At 34.9% G+C, this 19,714-nt stretch overlaps 1 protein-coding gene across 11 annotated transcripts in view; it reads left to right on the top strand.

Moving 5' to 3' along the window:
- ADGRL3 (adhesion G protein-coupled receptor L3) overlaps window positions 1-19,714 on the top strand; it is a 949,445-nt gene that overhangs the window by 440,468 nt on the left and 489,263 nt on the right. For all 11 annotated transcript variants that reach the window (XM_086407653.1, XM_086407652.1, XM_086407651.1 and 8 more), the window contains one exon: window positions 17,217-17,430. In XM_086407653.1, coding sequence (XP_086263779.1) covers window positions 17,217-17,430 — 214 coding nt within the window. The remainder of the gene's footprint in view (window positions 1-17,216; window positions 17,431-19,714) is intronic.

Genomic DNA, 19,714 nt, shown 5'->3' with positions numbered 1-19,714 from the left:
CTCCTCCTCTGTCGTCCCCTTCTCCTCCTGCCCCCAATCCCTCCCAGCATCAGAGTCTTTTCCAATGAGTCAACTCTTCGCATGAGGTGGCCAAAGTACTGGAGTTTCAGCTTTAGCATCATTCCTTCCAAAGAAATCCCAGGGCTGATCTCCTTCAGAATGGACTGGTTGGATCTCCTTGCAGTCCAAGGGACTCTCAAGAGTCTTCTCCAACACCACAGTTCAAAAGCATCAATTCTTCGGCGCTCGGCCTTCTTCACAGTCCAACTCTCACATCCATACATGACCACAGGAAAGACCATAACCTTGACTAGACGGAACTTTGTTGGCAAAGTAATGTTTCTGCTTTTGCATATGCTATCTAGGTTGGTCATAACTTTCCTTCCAAGAAGTAAGCGTCTTTTAATTTCATGGCTTCAATCACCATCTGCAGTGATTTTGGAGCCCAAAAAAATAAAGTCTGACACTGTTTCCACTGTTTCCCCATCTATTTCCCATGAAGTGATGGGACCGGATGCCATGATCTTCGTTTTCTGAATGTTGAGCTTTAAGCCAACTTTTTCACTCTCCTCTTTCACTTTCATCAAAAGGCTTTGTAGTTCCTCTTCACTTTCTTCCGTAAGGGTGGTGTCATCTGCATATCTGAGGTTACTGATGTTTCTCCCGGCAATCTTGATTCCAGCTTGTGTTTCTTCCAGTCCAGCGTTTCTCATGATGTACTCTGCATATAAGTTAAATAGGCAGGGTGACAATATACAGCCTTGACAGACATTTGTTCAGGCTTCAGTTGGTGAAACTATGCTGTGTTCTCTCAAAGTATCATTTTTTTTTTTTCATTTCTTTTTTCTTTCATAGTCTTCGTGATTATCTGGGGGAGTTAACCACTTACATATTTAATTGTTCTTAATGTGTATTCCTTTCTCCCATTTATGTTATAAATTCCCTAAGGTCATGAATCAGTGTTTTATTGACCATTGAATACCCACAACCTGGAACAGTGTTCGGTACTTCCTTTAATGATCAATTTATTTTTGTTGAATGAACAGATGAAATTAATCACTGATTGATATTTATCTTTTAAGCATGTCACAATATGTATTTCTCAAATATCACCTTGACAGTTTTTATTTCACAGCTTTCTTGTTTAATGATTTGAGGAAGCATCAAGGTGGATGTTTAGAACTTTATTTCTTTGGTTTTAATCTATTTCAAAAAGTTGCTGTGTGGTTCTGAAAATACATAAATACTTTGTATTAACTTTTTTTAATAGGTGGGAAAATTTTATTAACCTCAATAATGTATTTTGAGGTTGAGCTGAACAAATAAAATAGAATCCTGGATATGTCTTATATAATTTCATGACACATACACAATTTTTATCCACATATACAATATTCTTTGGTATAGCCTTTATCACCTGTTTTCTGTGATTTTTTTAAAATGTGATTTTTGAAGGCAGTTCATAAGAATTTTGAAACTTAAGTGTGTGAGGTGAGTTTCTGCCTTCAGGATATTTTTGTTGTATTTATTGTTGTTAGAGAAAAGAGAAAAATCTATTCAGAATCCTTTTGGTGGCTTTGCCGCAAAGTTGGGGAGAGATGAAATTTCCCTTCTGACCCAGCCCCATGTATTACATTTTCACTCAAAAGATCTTCCCTAATGTTCAGAATTATTCAACATGTGCTTGGGATTTTTGTTTGTATGTTGCTTCGCTTAAGACTTACAGTTTCATTTTAGCTAGATTTTTTCTACATTCTGATTCCTTTTTTTTCCTAATTTGGAGAAGAAATCATCATCAATATTTATGAAAAAGCATGTTACTATTCTTCCTAATCCTACAGTCTGCATGTTTAGCAAATATCTAAACTTTCATAGGCTTAGAGGTTTTGTTAGTATATTGCTCATTTACTGATATCACTTAGTATTGATTTCACTGTATTTAAAACTAGAATTTATATTCAGTATTTAGTGTTTAGTCAACTTCTTAATATGTTCATTTAAAAGAATTGTTAATAAAATATTCACTGGGAATAAAGAGTAATTCATTTTGCAAACAGCATTGTCCATTTGCAACATTTGTTAGCTTCTGTAAACAGGTAGTAGGAAATTTGGGCAAAAAATCCAATGAACATGTAGATATGGATTTGGTCAGGCTCTTCTTGATTCGATTTTTTGTTCTAATCTCTGGTGTATTACACAGACAGTAATGCTCAGCACTGATTTGGCGAGTTTATATATGTGAAAGCTGTTGTAAATCTTGTGGATAAAGAAATTATAAATATTGTTCTATATGTTTTTTGATACTGAAGATTACCAAAGAGGATATTACAAGGTCTTATCTGTTGATGATTTGTGCTGCTGAATTAGAAAGAGATGTCTTAGCATTGCTTTCCTTAAGGATAAAACAAAACAAAAACATATAAGCCACTGAAAGCTCTTTATCCTTTCCGGTGAATATACTGTGTTTGCAGGATAGTCGGAGGAGGGGAAAAATGTGAGTAGGTGCTGCTTGTGTATTTCTGAATGGTATTTGTAGTGCATTTGAGTTCATTCACTGTTTAGAAACCCCTTCCCTTTACAATTGAACATCATTTGGTCTTAACCTGTGACATCACTGTTTGTTCAAAACTGATATATATCCTTCACTAAATTTCCTGTCTATTTCTTATTACAATCTGTATGACTGCAGATATTCTCTGGTGTATGACAAGAAAAACATATATTTTAAACTTGGTGATTTGCAATAAAGAAAGTCATTTATTTATATACTGTAGTAAAAATATAATTGCATTCGAAAATTAATGCCTTATTTTAAAATCAGTGATTTTCCATCTTACCACAGTAGATTTTCACACAAAGGAAATTTTCATCTTAGTTTTTGTGATATAATATTGAAATGTATTAAATGTTAGAAAGAAATTTTAAGATTCTTGAAATAATAATAGTATACTGTTGTATTTTGTGCTATTAAAAAAGGGCTCTGTCAGACACAGTAAGTGGAATAATAACTTGAATTTCAATTCAGACATTAGGCTTAATTTCACTAAAGAAATGGCAATCCATAAATTTTACATTATTAATAACTAGTGTGATATTGTCACATTGCCTTATGTATCTCCTGATATAATCCCCCTTCCTTTGTTCTCTGTGAAACATACAAAGAGAGTCATTGCATCTTTTTCCCTATATGAATTTCTAGTTAAATCCTCAATCTTGCTGTTTTAAACTAACCCATTTGCCTGGAGAATCCCACGGACAAAGGAGCCTGGTGGGCTGCAGTCCGTAGGGTCGCAAAGAGTCGGACGTGACTGAGCAACTAACACATAGTTTCTTGGTGTACACTAAATAGGGATGATGATGTTGACAAGCTTTAGAGTTTGAAATACAATGATATATAAGAAAATAAAATTATACTTTTAAATCACCTGATACATGTTAGCTTACCATCATCATATGATCTTATAGCTTATTGCAGTATTTGTTTCATCAATTTCTAGATGTTATTTTTCACTCTGTTCTTTTTGAATAATCTTTTGGCTAGGGCTTTTAGGATTATTTTAATTAATATTATGTTATTCTTTTAGGCTGTAATTTTCCACTACCCTATATCAGTTCAATTAAGTTGCTCATTTGTGTCTGACTCTTTGCGACCCCATGAACCGCAGCACGCCAGGCCTCCCAGTCCATCACCAACTCCTGGAGTTCACCCAAACCCATGTACATTGAGTGAGTGATGCCATCCAACCATCTCATCCTCTGTCGTCCCCTTCTTCTCCTGCCCTCAATCTTTTCCAGCATCAGGGTCTTTTCAATGAGTCAGCTCTTCCCATTAGGTGGCCAAAGTATTGGAGTTTCAGCTTCAACATCAGTCCTTTCAATGAACACCCAGGACTGATCTCCTTTAGGATGGACTGGTTGGATCTCCTTGCAGTCCAAGGGACTCGCAAGAGTCTTCTCCAACACCGTAGTTCAAAAGCATCAACTCTTCAGCACTCAGCTTTCTCCACAGTCCAACTCTCACATCCATTCATGACCACGGGAAAAACCATAGACTTGACTAGACGGACCTTTGTTGGCAAAGTAATGTCTCTGCTTTTATTAAAAAGATATGCTGTCTAGGGTGGTCATAACAGAGACATGCTGTCTAAGTTGATCATAACTTTCCTTCCAAGGTGTAAGCGTCTTTTAATTTCATGGCTGCAGTCACCATCTGCAGTGATTTTGGAGCTCAGAAAAATAAAGTCAGCCACTGTTTCCACTGTTTCCCCATCTATTTCCCATGAAGTGATGGGACCAGATGCCATGATTTTAGTTTTCTGAATGTTGAGCTTTAAGCCCACTTTTTCACTCTCCTCTTTCACTTTCATCAAGAGGCTCTTTAGTTCTAATTCACTTTCTGCCATAAGCATGGTGTCATCTGCATATCTGAGGTTATTGAGATTTCTCCAGGCAATCTTGATTCCAGCTTGTGTTTCTTCCAGTCCAGCGTTCCTCATGATGTACTCTGCATATAAGTTAAATAAACAGGGTGACAATATACAGCCTTGACGTACTCCTTCTCCTATTTGGAACCAGTCTGTTGTTCCATGTCCAGTTCTAACTGTTGCTTCCTGACCTGCACACAGGTTTCTCAAGAGGCAGGTCAGGTGGTCTGGTATTCCCATGTCTTTCAGAATTTTCCACTGTTTATTGTGATCCACACAGTCAAGGGCTTTGGTATAGTCAATAAAGCAGAAATAGATGTTTTTCTGGAACTCTCTTGCTTTTTCAGTGATCCAGCAGATGTTGGCAATTTGATCTCTCGTTCCTCTGCCTTTTCTAAAACCAGCTTGAAAATCTGGAAATTCATGGTTCACATATTGCTGAAGCCTAGCTTGGAGAATTTTAAGCATTACTTTACTAGTGGGTGAGATGAGTGCAATTGTGCAGTAGTTTGACCATTCTTTGGCATTGCCTTTCTTTGGGATTGGAATGAAAACTGACCTTTTCCAGTCCTGTGGCCACTGCTGCATTTTTCAAATTTGCTGGCATATTGAGTGCAGCACTTTCATAGTGTCATCTCTCAGTATTTGAAATAGCTTAACTGATATTCCATTACCTCCACTAGCTTTGTTCGTAGTGATGCTTCCTAAGGCCCACTTGATTTCCCATTCCAGGATGTCTGTCTCTAGTTGAGTCATTACACCATCGTGATTATCTGGGTTCTGGGCATCTTTTTTGTACAGTTCTGTGTATTCTTGCCACCTCTTCTTAATATCCTATATGATTTGGACTATATTCTTGATCTGATTTCAAGACTCTTTCTGAGTTAACCACTGTTTAGTTCTTTCTGCCATCTACTGACCCTCTTGTGAATATGTCTCCTCTTTCTCACATTTGTTGGGATAGAGTTGATAACATTATGTTTGTTTAAGGTATACAATATGTTGATTTCATACACATGTATTTTGTGAAGTGATTACCATAATAAAGTTAGTTAATACCTTCATCATCTCACATAATTGTGATCTGATTTTTGTTATGGGAACATTTAAAGTCTACACTCAGCAAATTTCAAGTATATAATACAGTTTTGTTAATTGTGCTCACCACGCTGTACATTAGATTTTCAGAATTTATCCATCTTATAAATAATAGAAATTTAAACCCTTTGGTAATATATCTCCATTTCCTTAACCCCCAGCCCCCAGAGACCACTAATCCATTCTCTGTTTCTATCAGTTTGCCATTTTAGATTCCATATATCAGTTCAATTAAGTCACTCAGTAGTGTCTGACTCTTTGTGACCACATGGACTGCAGCAAGCAAGACCTTCCTGTCCATCACCAACTCCCATAGCTTACCCAAACTACTGTCCATTGAGTTGGTGATGCATTCCAACCATATCATCCTCTGTCATCCCCTCCTCCTCCTGCCTTCAGTCATTCCCAGCATCAGGGTCTTTTCCAACCAGTCACTTCTTTACATCAGGTGGCTAAAGTATTGGAGTTTCAGTTTCAGCATCAGTCCCTCCAATGAATATTCAGGATTGACTTCCTTTAGGATTGACTGGTTTAATCTTCTTGAAGTCCAAGAGACTCAAGAGTCTTCTGCAACACCAAAGTTCAAAAGCATCAATTCTTCAGAGCTCTGCTTTCTTTAGGGTCCAACTTTTACATCCATACATGACTACTGGAAAAACCATAACTTTGACTATATGGACTTTTGTCAGCTAAGTAATGTCTGTACTTTTTAATACACTGTCTAGGTTTGTCATAGCTTTCTTCAAATGAGGAAACATTTTTTAAATTTCAAGGCTGCAGTCACCATCTGCAATGATTTTGGAGCCCAAGAAAATAAAGTCTCTCACTCTTTCCATTGTTTCCTCATCTATTTGCCATGAAGTGATGGGATCCGATGTCATGACCTTTGTTTGCTGAATGCTGAGCTTTAAGCCAGTTTTTTCACTCTTCTCTTTCACTTTCATCAGGAGGCTCTTTAGCTCCTCTTCATTTTCTGTTGTAAGGGTGGTGTCATCTGCATCTGAGATTATTGATATTTCTCTTAGCCATTTTCATTCCAGCTTGTGCTTCATCCAGCCCAGTATTCGAACGATGTACTCTGCATATAAGTTAAACAAGCAGGGTGACACTATACCAACTTGATGTACTCCTTTCCCAGTTTGGAACCAGACCATTGTTCATGTCCAGTTCTAACTGTTGCATCTTGACCTGCATACAGATTTCTCAGGAGGCTGGTAATGTAGTCTGATCTTCTTATCTCTTTAAGAATTTTACACAGATTGTTGTGATCCACACAGTCAAAGGCTTTGGCGTAGTTAGTAAAGCACAAGTAGTTGTTTTTCCGGAACTCTTTCGCTTTTTTAATGATCCAACAGTGTTGGCAGTTTGATCTATGGTTCCTCTGCCCCTTCTAAATCCAACCTGAACATCTGGAAGTTCATGGTTCATGTACTGTTGAAGCCTAACTTATAAATTATGAGCATTACTTTGCTAGCATGTGCTGCTGCTGCTAAGTCGCTTCAGTCATGTCCGACTCTGTGCAACCCCATAGATGGCAGCCCACCAGGCTCCCCCATCCCACCAGGTTAGAACACTGGAGGTGGTTGCCATTTCCTTCTCCAATGCATGAAAGTGAAAAGTGAAAGTGAAGTGAGATGAGTACAATTATGTGATAGTTTGAACATTCTTTTGCTTTGCCTTTCTTTGGGATTGAAATGAAAACTGACCTTTTCCAGTGCTGTGGCCACTGCTAAATTTTCCAAATTTGCTGGCATATTGAGTGCAGCACTTTCTCAGCATCATGTTTTAGAATTTGAAATAGCTTAACTGGAATACCATCACCTCCACTAGCTTTGTTTGACCTCTACAGACCACTTGACTTCTCATTCCAGGATATCCGTCTCTAGGTGAGTGATCATACCATCGTGGTTATCTTGGTCATTATGATCTTTTTTGTATAGTTCTTCTGTGTATCCTTAAGTTGTATTATACAGTAGTTGACTTTCTCTCATCTGACTTTCCTTACTTAGCATAATGTCCTCAAGGTCCATCAGTTTTGCAAATGGTGTGATTTCCTTTTTTCACATGACTGAATGATATTCCATTGTGTACATATACCACATCTGCTCTATTCATCCATCCATCGTTTTTTACATTGTAATATAATCACACTGTTTCCAATTTTTGACTATTGAAAATATGCTGTAATGTAAAAGGGGGTAGAGGCATCTCCTGAGATCATTACTCAGGATGTTGAATATATCTTTCTTTGCTCCAAACTTCTGCCTGGAATATTTTATTCTCTTTTCTCCTATATTCACTTATTATTTCATCTTTAAAGGATATCTCAAGTTTGCTTCCTTAAGAAATCTATCTTAAGCACCCAAACATTGCTTCATTACTTTGTATTTGTTTCCCATTTTCCTTGTATTTTGGTTTGGTTAAACTTTTCATAGGTTGTGCATTTTCTTACCAACTATAAACTTCCAGAGTGGCAGGAAACACTTAGGAAGATTCTCAGTTCTTTTGCTGTGGACCATCTGTGTGTCTGCTCTCTCCTGCTATGAAGTTTTACCCAATGGATCTTGTTGCCATTATTCTATAACCTTTGGTTTTGGTAATCATGGATACTTTCTTTTGGCTTTGGGGATTTTGCCACACTCACATCATTAGGTCTCTCTAGATTGTTTTCCTGTTATATTCATGAGGAATGAAATTTCTAAGCTGTCATATTTCACATATCACATTATCCATATTATCTTTATATCAAGTCTATCTCTATTATCTGTATTTATGTTTATCTGTCTATTAAGAGATCAATATGGAGAAATTTATAATGAGGGATTGACTCACACAATTATGAAGGCTGAGAAATCCCATGATTTGCTGGTTTGCAAGCTGGCAGCCTGGGAAATGCAGTGATATAGTTCCAGTCCAGTTTTCAGGTTTGTAAACCTGAAAATCAGAATGTCATTGATATACGTCCTGGCCTGTGACTGAGGGCCTGTGATCTTGGAGCTCCAGTGTTAGAGGGTGGAAGATACTTATTCCAGCTCATGCAGAGAGAAAATTTATACTTCTCCATTTTTGTTGTATTCAGACCCTCAACAGCCCACCTTAAATTGGTGACAGTGATTAGTCTTCAGAATCAAATGCTAAAGTTTGTTAATCTTTTCTAGAGAGGGCCTAATGATACTCTCAGAAATACAGTTTGAGCAGCTACCTGGAGCATCCCTTTACCCAGTCACATTGACACAAACAATTAATCATCACGTACAAATGTCTGTCATTTTCTTGATTTCATATGATAGCTCTGAAGGTCTTTTTGCCCGACTTTTGGAATCCCATTCTGTAGAGGACCACTGCTAGGCCTGAGATAATCACCCATGTGGATGGAGAATTTAAACAGCATCCATGTCTTATGTTTGGTAACACCCAGCAGCCGCCTTGTTGTTCAGTTGCCCAGTCATGTCCAACTCTTTGCAACCCCATCGACTGCAGCATACCAGGCCTCCCTGCCCTTCAGCATCTCTCATAGTTTTCCCAAGTTCATGTCCATTGCATTGGTGATGCCGTCCAGCCGTCTCAGCCTCTTACACCCTCTTCTCCTTCTGTCCTCAATCTTTCCCAGCATCTGGGACTTTTCCAATGAGTCGTCTGTTCACAGCCACCCTGTAATTGATAAATATACATTTGAAATTAAATTGGCATATCTTTTAAAATCTTTTGAATTGTATATTATTTTTTAGTAGACTCTCGTTTATCTTGAAATTATAATTTTTAGTCTTAAGAACATTTTGAACAGCCAGGTTGGTGTTTTTGACATTTAGAAAAAGACTGGGATAATTGTGATATGTGAAATTTGACACAGTTTTAGACATTTTATCCCTCATGAATATAATTGGAAGGAATGTTGAATATAATTTTATTAAATGTTGAAACTTATAACAAGTATATATGAACTCATTTAGTCAGACACTTGATACATTTTTTAGGCAACCTCCATGTGGATAATTTCACTTAAAGGTCACCAATTTGTATATGTATCTTTAAAAAGAATGATTAATGTTATTCTCATGTTGAAGCTCGATAATTCAAAAGGATAGCTTTGCATTAATTGTTTCATGATATTAATCTCTTTAGAATACTTTTTCCTGTAATTTCAGAATTGTAATTTTCATGCTTTATTTTTTCTTTAACCTCAGACCATAATTGCCTTTGGTTATTTCTTTATGATGTCAGTTCTAATTGTCACTGTTACACTTAATTAAATACTAAAGTATTTAAATGATATGTATTCTTTATTGAAGTAGACTTGTTGAAATTCAGTGTATTGGATGCTTGCTGGTAGGAGATGTACTTTTATATACAGTAGATGATAGGTTGATATTTCACTGGGTTTCCAATATTTTTGCAGCCAAACATTTCAGACTAGGTCTTCAGAGCACATTTTTAAAAATTTGGATAAGTATGTTGGCATGTAAAACAACACAGAGAAACTACACATATTTAAGAACATTATGTCATAGGCTCTGTTGAAACTTAGAATTGGGAATATTTGCTTTTTGGAGCTTGGTGGGCTGCAGTCCATGGGGTCGCGAAGAGTCAGACACGACTGAGCGACTTGACTTTCACTTTTCACTTTCATGCATTGGAGAAGGGAATGGCAACCCACTCCAGTGTTCTTGCCTGGAGAATCCCAGGGACAGGGGAGCCTGGTGGGCTGCCGTCTCTGGGGTCGCACAGAGTCGGACACGACTGAAGCGACTTAGCAGCAGCAGCAGCAGCAGCAGCTTTTTGGCAGCATTTAAGTAATGAAGTATTTTAAAAAGTCATTACTGATAATTTATGGTAGAAAGTAGCCCGCTCCCAGATATGTTCTTATTCTCTATAATTACATTCCTTTAAAATCATTAGCTTTGACTTATAAATGATTTATTTTTATTTTTATTTATTTTTATTTTTTTTACTTTACAATATTGTATTGGTTCTGCCACACATCAACATGAATCCGTCACGGGCATACGCGTGTTCCCATTCTGAACCTCACTTAACTTACTTCTTTCTCTTAAGGAAAGAGATCTATATCTATATATATATAGATATTTTATTTTAAAGTTTCCAATAGAACTTTTCTGTTTTTTTTCTTTTTCTTTTATTATCATTGGAATACAGAGGACAAAAATTAACACCTATTAGTAATCTGTTTATGGTACCGAAAATTGATTATGTATTATAAATAATATAAAAATATGTGTATGATAAATTGAATAATAAAATACAATTATATATATAGTTGTATTTTTAAAAATTAATTGCCTGAACTATGTTTAAGCAAAGGGATGGTAATATTAGACTGCCTGTGTGGGTCATTCATAATATTTTTCTTTTATTGATTTTGTAATTCTTCAATATCATCCAACAGTTTTAATATCCACTCTTTAAGCATTCCTTCGGACCTGATTCTACACTCTATTATTAATAGATAGCTCCAAAATTACTGGCTTAAAAGAATAAACATTTATTATTTTCTATAGTTTCTTTAGGTTAGGTATCTGGAAGTAGCTTAGTTTGCATTTGCTGGTTCTGGTTCAGTCTCTCATGGGTTTGTAGTTCTTTCTGGTGGCTGAAAGGTCAGCCTCCAAGATGCCTCACTCACCTGCCTTACGAGTTCATTCTAGCTGTCAGCATAGTGTTCAGTTCCTTTTCCGGACCTCTCTTTGGGGCTGCTTGAATGGTTTCAAGATTTGATAACTACCTTTGTACAAAGTGAGTGGTTCAAGACAGAGGTTAAAGCTGCAGTGTCTTGTTAATGAACTATTCTTGGAAAGCGTACACTCTCATGTCTATCAAGCTATGTTCATTTGAAGTGAATTACTACAGAGGATAAGATGGTTGGATGGCATCACTGACTCAATGGGCATTGATTTGGGTGGACTCTGGGAGTTGGTGATGGACAGGGAGGCCTGGCGTGCTGCGCTTCATGGGGTCGCAAAGAGCTGGACACGACTGAGCGACTGAACTGAACTGAACCGAACTAAGTAAAGCACACGTTCAGGGTAAGGACGATGAAACTGGAGAAGTAGCAAAAAATTATGAACATATTTTAAAACTGCCATATAGACCTCTTTAGTAAAATCTGTTCTCCGTCTTCTGGGTTGTTTTTATTTACTGCTTTGGTTTTAAGTACTACTTTACAATTCTCAAATTTATAAAGATCTCTTTTCTAAATCATGACCTTTTCAACTTCCTAATAGATTTTGTTCATGGCACTGTACTCTAACTTGCTTCTTCCAGAAACCTGGTAGTCATCCTTGTCACCCTCACTTTTACCCTTCATGTTCAACCAGTCATTAGTCATGTAATTTTTTTTTGTCCCTAAACATAGATATATTATCTGTTATTACCATTTAAAGCAACCATTTTATCTTTATTACTGCAAATATCCTTCTAATATGCATTTTCCTCTCTATGCTTAATTTTTTCTTAGTAAATTTAATTTTGTTTAATACATGGGATAATATGCTTCTCAGGTGGTGCAGGAGAGAATCTGCCTGCCAATGCAGGGGACACAAAGACACAGGTTCAATCCCTGGGTTGGGAAAATTCCCTGGAGAAGGAAATTGCAACCTGCTCCAATATTTCTTTTCTGGAAAACTCCATGGACAAGGAGACGGGTAGACTATAGTTCATGGGGTCACAAAGAGTCAGATGCGACTGAAGTGATTGAGCATGCATGTAGTCACACATACTTGATTCATCTGTCCTGAAGCTAAGTGGTAGTGGCAGGTATATTAGTCCTTTTAGGCAAAATCTTCTTTAAGTAGATAAATAGTGCTTTTCTCTATGTTATAGATATCCAGCATCTAATCAATACACTCATCTATGTGTCTTCTGAGGCCACTGATACTCCAACTTCTGCATTTATCCTCTTCTACTCTATATGTACTCCTCAAGCTATTTTATGTCATTACCATGGTTTTAGCCTATATTCTATTCTTAAATTCTAGACTCATGAATCCAAATGAGAATTAAACATTCCTGAGTATTATCCTGACACTTAAATTCAATGTGTTTAAAAACTTAGTTAAATTATACTAGATTAATGCCCTCAACCAACTAACTGATCGCTTGCCTCTTAATCTGTTCAGTCTTTTACTTAGTTGCTATCTTTTGTCCTGCAATCCTGTTTCAAGTTCCACTCCCTTCTTTTAGTGTTCCCCTCTATAAAGCTCTAAAGTTATCCTAGCAAGACTCTGACCCCTGTTCTTGAGTCCAGGTGGAAGCAATTAACTCTCGTGTGGTCATTAGCTTTTAGCACCCAGTTCCCAATCTCACCAACCACCTCCCCGTGCCTCCCACCACCAACCCCGTCCTGCCCAGGCAATCCTTAGATTGGTATCTTTAGTTACCCAAAACTCACCAAGAATTTAAAGTATTTTGAGTCAAATGTCATCAACCCAGCATTATGATAGGAAAGCAACAAGAGGCTTCAATAGCAGAGTGGCCGAAGTCTCAGAAAATGAAGAATCAGAGTGATTTGTGCTGAACCAAGTGAGCAAAAACTGGGATCTAATTTTCTTGTTGTTTAATCCCTGGCTAGGATCACTTTTAATTAAGGATGTTTTTCACATAGAACTTGGGCACTTTCTGAGGTTCTGGCCATTGGTAGCAGAGAAGTTCATTTCCTTTGTGTCCCCTTTGTCCCATGGTCAGTGGGTAGTAACAAACTGTAGTACCTATCAGAAGTCTACCAGGTTTCACATTTAGTTTTTCCAATTTATTCTGTCAAAGTCTGTCTATCATATACATAATAGGTAACACTCTTATTACTACAGATTAACTCATGGTAAGAAAGTGAGATGGAGCTCAAAAATATGTTTTCTTTGCCCTGTATTATTTTTCCATAGCCGCTTCACAATGCCCAGTGCAATATATCCTGATTAAAAATATGGTAGATTATTTCACTGGATAAATGCAGTAAATATACTATGAAAATACTATGACATTTTCCATGTCATAGCATTTTTCCATAGTAACCAAAGTCTCTCCCTTGTTATCATGGTAACTGAATGGAAAGCAAGACAAAGTGATGAAAATAAAAACTTTTAAGCATTTTATTTTTACATTTGAATTGCTCACTGATTAGAGTATTTAGCAACATAATTAGAAGTAATTTAAGTAGCTAATCAGATAATGTTATAAAATAGTTTCCAGTGATACATTCCTTTAAACAAAGCATACACATTTAGGAATGTAATTTATCACTGAGTTATTGATACAAATGCAATTATATGTTACATAGAAGAAAGCATCCACAAATCAACCGTGGTACCTTGTAAAAATGTCCATATCTATAACTTTTGAGTAATTCTCATAGGGTTAAAAGAGATACATGGGAAACTGGCCCTCCACATTTTAGCTCTCTTTGCCATTTTTTAGTGTCTGGTTCTAAATCATATTTTGACAGTTAAAGACAGATAAAGCTATGTCTGTGTGTGTACTTGTTTTAGTAAAATTGACTGATGAGTTTAATCAGTCAAATTGTCCACTTAGACAAATGCTTTGACTGTATGATTTGCTTATTTGTTTTTCTTTCTTTATTAAATTAACTTGTTTTAAACAATTTGATTTAATTGGTTAGGTTAACAAAACATAGCAAGATCAACTCAATGTTTGGAAACAGTTTCGATGTGATTTTTTTTAATAGTTATACCAAAGTTAAGAAAAAAACTGTCTCTTAGCAAATGCTCAAGAGTTTACTGTAAAACATTCAGAAAAATTCAGATTTCAAGAACGTTTTGTAAATAAACAAGCAAAAAGTGTCTATTATTCTATTTTAACTGATCAAAGTTATGTAACTAGATTCCAAAATCGGAGCATGTTTATTGTTCAACGATTTTATTAATTAAAATACTATATACATTAATGAAAATGTCTTTTTCCTTGAAAGAATCTCATTATTAAAAAGAACTTCAGGTTTAAAATAGGTGTCTAGTTTCTAAATAATATATATATATATATTTTATATTATGAACCATAGAAATGCACATTTTAGAAATTCAGTGTCTGTTGTGAGACTACCCTGTCAAATATTGACTCAAGATCAAACTTTAAAAATAATGTTACCTCCAATCTCTATGTTCATTCTCTTTGATCAGTGCTGTGGCTGTGATAGATTTGTGTGTGTGTGTGTGTTTGCCTGTGTGTATCTGTCTCTCTGTGTTTAAAGGTGATGGAGGACAGAATAAGAAGGATGCTGAATGGAAAGAATGGAATTAACTGTACAGTTTGGCTTGAGTGACTTACTTACTCGGAAGTTATGCATGGGGTCTTTGAGGGTATTTATGGTTTTTCCAAAGTAGTATTGAGATAAAAACTAATATCAGTCTCAATTTAGAAATGAGTTATGGTTTCATACAACAAATCAGTATTTTCTCTAAGTTTCAAGTGAAAATGTTTATAGTAATAAAATCTCATTTCCCCATTACAACTCTTTTTATACTTTGTTTCTCTTCTCTCTTCTTTGCTTTTTAGGTTTCATACTTAATGTAAAAGCCGTAAGAAAAGTTGAATGTATTTCTTTAAATACATTTTTATGTATGTACACACTGAGTTAATCAACCATCAATTAAAATGTAATGGTATCATGTGTTTATCTCTATAATTAATTCTGTTATATGAATATCAACTTACTAATTGGTTGGTAAACACTTAATTTTGGAATTTCAGTCATGTGCTTTTAAAAGAAGACTTGTTGAGTTATTGCAATTAAACATTTGACTATCTTGCAATAATGTACTGATTATGTTCACAGTCTTAGATTATGAAACTGTTAAATCTGACATGAAAAGATAGACGGTTTGCTGTATGAAAATGAAATAGATATGCACAGCAAATATCTGAAACCAAATAGCAAATGAGAAAAACACAAAGGACAAAATTTCAATTTTCTTGCTATGCAAAAAAGTTTTGCAATAACAAACTACAAATGTGAGCAAGCAGTTCACAAATGAAATATATGTGGAGGATTAATAAACATATGACAATATATTTCATTGTATAAATAAAATGGTGAAAATTAAAATAATGATTGTTGTATCATTATTTGTCTATCACTGGCAAAATATAAAAGAATTGGTAATCTGTAGTTTTTTCTTTATAGATAGAACTAGAAAACTTTATTAAAAGCTATTAAAAAAAATCCAACCGAAATAGAGTGATAAGACTGAAGTGACTTAGCAGCAGCAGCAGCAGCAGTTTTAAAGAAGAAAGTACTGCTGATAGAAGTATGCATTTATATTAAGCTTTTTGGACATTTAGTTGTTGATATTTGGCAAAATTCATATATATGTACCCCCCTATAAATTTTATTTATAGACATATGCCATAAAATATATTTAGATAATTATATTTTTTCTAAAGTATCATAGCCAAGTACACAGGTTTGTACTTCTTTACAATATTATGACACAAAAACACTGGGACATTTCTAAGTACCTGTTAACATAAGACCAATTAAATAACATTTTATGTGTATATGTATGTGCAATGCAGGTGTTAAAAATGTGAGATTCAACTAGGAATGAAAAGATTTCCACCATATATTGTTAAATTAATAAGTAAAATAAATCAGTGTATCAAGCAGTATGTATAGTGTGATGCTACCTGACTGAAAGTTACTTAAGTAAAATTTAAAAAGGGAAGGGAAGAAAAATACAATGTTTTTTTTCTGTAGGTAGTTTTTATAGGAAGATCACCACATTGTTAACTAGTTACCTCCTGACATTGAAAGATAGATGCGAAGGAATTGTAATTTGTCTCCTTACAAATCTCTATCTTCTAAAAGAACATTCACTATTTCTATCATTAACTGAAAAAGTATATTGATTTATTTTCATTATTTATTGAAACAATAAAACAGTTTTAAAATTGAAATAGATTACCTTTTTAAGTAAGTATCTATAAGCTCAAGAACAGTACTTTTTTGGAGAGGGGTAATGGTTTCCATAGAAAAATGAAACAGATAAAGTATTCCTGAGGTTAATTTGAGACTCTTGTTTTACAAATTGGATGATATTTCTGTATAGTCTTTAACTCATCTACCAGCCAGTGCTTTAGAAAATTGAGTGCTTTGTTTCCATTTATAAGGGGGGAAATCAAACAAACAGACTGTAAGACTAGGTTTTTAAGAAACAATTGTTATAGTTAGATTTTTAACATTTGATTTGATTTTTTAACATCAAAAACATTTTGTACTGGAGTATAGCTGATTAACAATGTTGTGCTAGTTTCAGGTGAGCAGTGAAGGGACTAAGCCATACATATTCATGTATCCTTTCTATCCCAAATCTCATTCCCTTCCAGGCTGGCACATAACATTGAGCAGAGTTCCATGTGCTGTACAATAGGTTCTTGTTGCTTATCCATTTTAAATATAGCAATGTGTACATTTGCTTCCCAGAGTCTTAACTGTGCCTTCCACTGGCAACCATGAGTTCATTTTCTAAGTCTGTGAGTCTCTGTTTTGCAAGTAAGTTCACTTGTATAATTAGATTTTTAAAAATCCTGTCAAGTTACTGAAGTAAAACGCTCCATTTTTAGTAAAATTTATGAATTGAGGTTGCTTTATTCCTTACTATTAGTAGACCAAAAACACATATTTTTCCTTTGTATGTAACAAAGATGTTTTATTTTTCTTCCTCCTTTTGGTAGCTTTCAGCCGTGCCCCCATTCCGATGGCTGTGGTTCGCAGAGAGCTCTCCTGTGAGAGTTACCCCATTGAGCTTCGCTGTCCAGGAACAGATGTCATCATGATTGAAAGTGCCAACTATGGGAGGACTGATGACAAAATCTGTGACTCTGACCCTGCTCAGATGGAGAATATACGATGCTATCTGCCTGATGCCTATAAGATTATGTCTCAAAGGTATGATATTTCTAATATTCTTTCTGCATTTAGTATAGACAGTCAACATGCATCTGTGTGACATATTAAGCATAGGTAAGAACATAAAATCCTGTACTTTAGAATACTTTACAGAGCTTTTTCAATATCAAACTGTTCCCCATATCACTAAAATGCTAGTGCCATAAATTGCAAATGGCATTGGAAAATATTAAAATGTATTATTTATTGTTTCATGTGTTCTCTTCTGCATTCTCTAGACCTAGATTCATTAGTTGAGAAATCAAATTAATTTCTCAGTTTTCAAAAACAGAATTATGTAATTTTATCCAGAAATTACAGAAAAATATGTTACTACTAACAATGCTTTTCCATTAGTGTGGCAAAAGCAAATAAAATTTAGATTCATGGGCAATTTTATAAAAAATATATAGTAAAGACTATTGATTAATGATTATTTGACCTTGGAAAGCAATTTTAAAAGTTTTCCTTAGATATCTAGTATATGAGTTAATTCATTTAATACATTTAAACTATCTGAAGTATTACAATATTAAAATAAATATAAATTAGAGTATCATACAATATCATTGGATAAGTAAAAGAAAATCTTCAATTCTAAAGAGACTGGTTAATTCAAATTTATAGTTTAGAAAGTTTATATTAGAATTTCTTAATGTTGTTATTCAGTCGTATCTGATTCTTTGTGACTCCATGGACTGCAGGCTTCCCTGTCCTTCACTGTCTTCCTGAGTTTGCCCAAACTCATGTCCATTGAGTTGATGATGCCATCCAACCATCTCATTCTCTGTTGCCCCCTTCCCCTCCTGCCCTCAATCTCTCCCAGCATCAGAGCATTTTCCAGTGAGTTGGCTCTTCACAACAGGTGGTTTAGTATTTCTTAATAAATTAGTTAAATACTAAATATCATTCATATATTTGCTCACTATTGTGATTTATCAGAAAGCAGTAACGAAGTGATTCATCTTTGACAAACCTTTATACTGTCTGACTACTTACTCACAAGGTATTTTTTTAAAACTTAATAAATGATTTAGTGAATGTGTTTTTAATTAGAATTTCTGTTCAGGCATTTCTTTCTTTTGATTAAGGATTTCTTAAAATATGGAGGAAGTCATACCATATGTAAAAATAAATTGAATTAAAACTGCAAAAACAGTGATTTTCAGGATTATCTTTCCTGTACTTACGAAAGATTGCCTTATTTTTAACCTTCTTGATACTTAAAATTCAGATACATAAGTCTCTATTTTTATAAATTACTGTTGTATAAATTATTCAGAGAAATTATATCATGCCAGGATTCTGATGATAGAGCATCTGGGGTATAATGGAAGGATAGTGGTCTCTGGGCAAATCTGAGGGCTCTTATTTGTCTGTTTCTAAAATGCTGGCTCATGGTAAGATGAGTGTTAATGGGAAATAAGATTTTAAAATTAGGAATTCCATTTGATACAAGTTTGGTGATTAGAAAGCTAATCATTTTATTGCATATAGGTGTTAATATCATCTTTCAAGAGCAGTTTTTCCACAAGTGGTATGGAATTGGCACAATGACTAAATTGTTATTTTATTTGTTTTGGTTAGCAAACCAAACATAGGATTTTTCAGAATCCTTTTTGGGAGTGGGTTGAGGAGGAATTTCTGCTTTTCTGTGATTATGTTTTCATTTAAAATGTAGAGAAGCATTAACTTCTCTAGCTCTTTGATCTCTATATGATTTTTCACAAAAAATTGTCTTAATCCTTTCATTGATATTATTAATGGCTCCCAAAATAAGCCCTTAATCTTATAATTATTGCAAAAAACATTGTTACAATGGATCTTCTGGAGCTACTGAATTAGATGGGATGCATCTGTAAAGTGACAAATCTGCAGAGGAAAATTGCTTTAAGCACCCTGAGTAAATCATTTATAGAATCCTTGCTGGGGGGCTCTCAAATAAGAATTGTCAGTTAACTGTAATAGCTGTGGCTAATTCTCCATGGAGGCAAGATTCTTGCTTGTATTTGAATTATTAAATGTACTACATTTACACCTGTCCAAAATAAATGGAGAGAAGATATCTGGTTCCATTTTGTAAGCTCCCAAGATATGGGATGATCACGTCCACTTAAGCTGCTTCATAATGAACTCTCACTGTCATGCCAATGCTAGCATGTTTAATAATGCTCAAAATTACTAAGTAGCAAATTAATTATGATGTTGAAAGTTTAAAAAATATGTTTGAATTAAAACCATAATAGAAAACATCTTTTTAAAAGGTATTTTAGATTAATTATTG

This window comes from Bos grunniens, chromosome 6 (genome assembly GCF_055505025.1).
Source record: "Bos grunniens cultivar Pamir isolate PY7600 chromosome 6, Bosgru_T2T1.0, whole genome shotgun sequence".
NCBI classification, from domain to species: Eukaryota; Metazoa; Chordata; class Mammalia; order Artiodactyla; family Bovidae; genus Bos; species Bos grunniens.
Note: the sequence above shows the minus strand (reverse complement) of the source record. Positions and strands in the feature narration are given on the sequence as shown.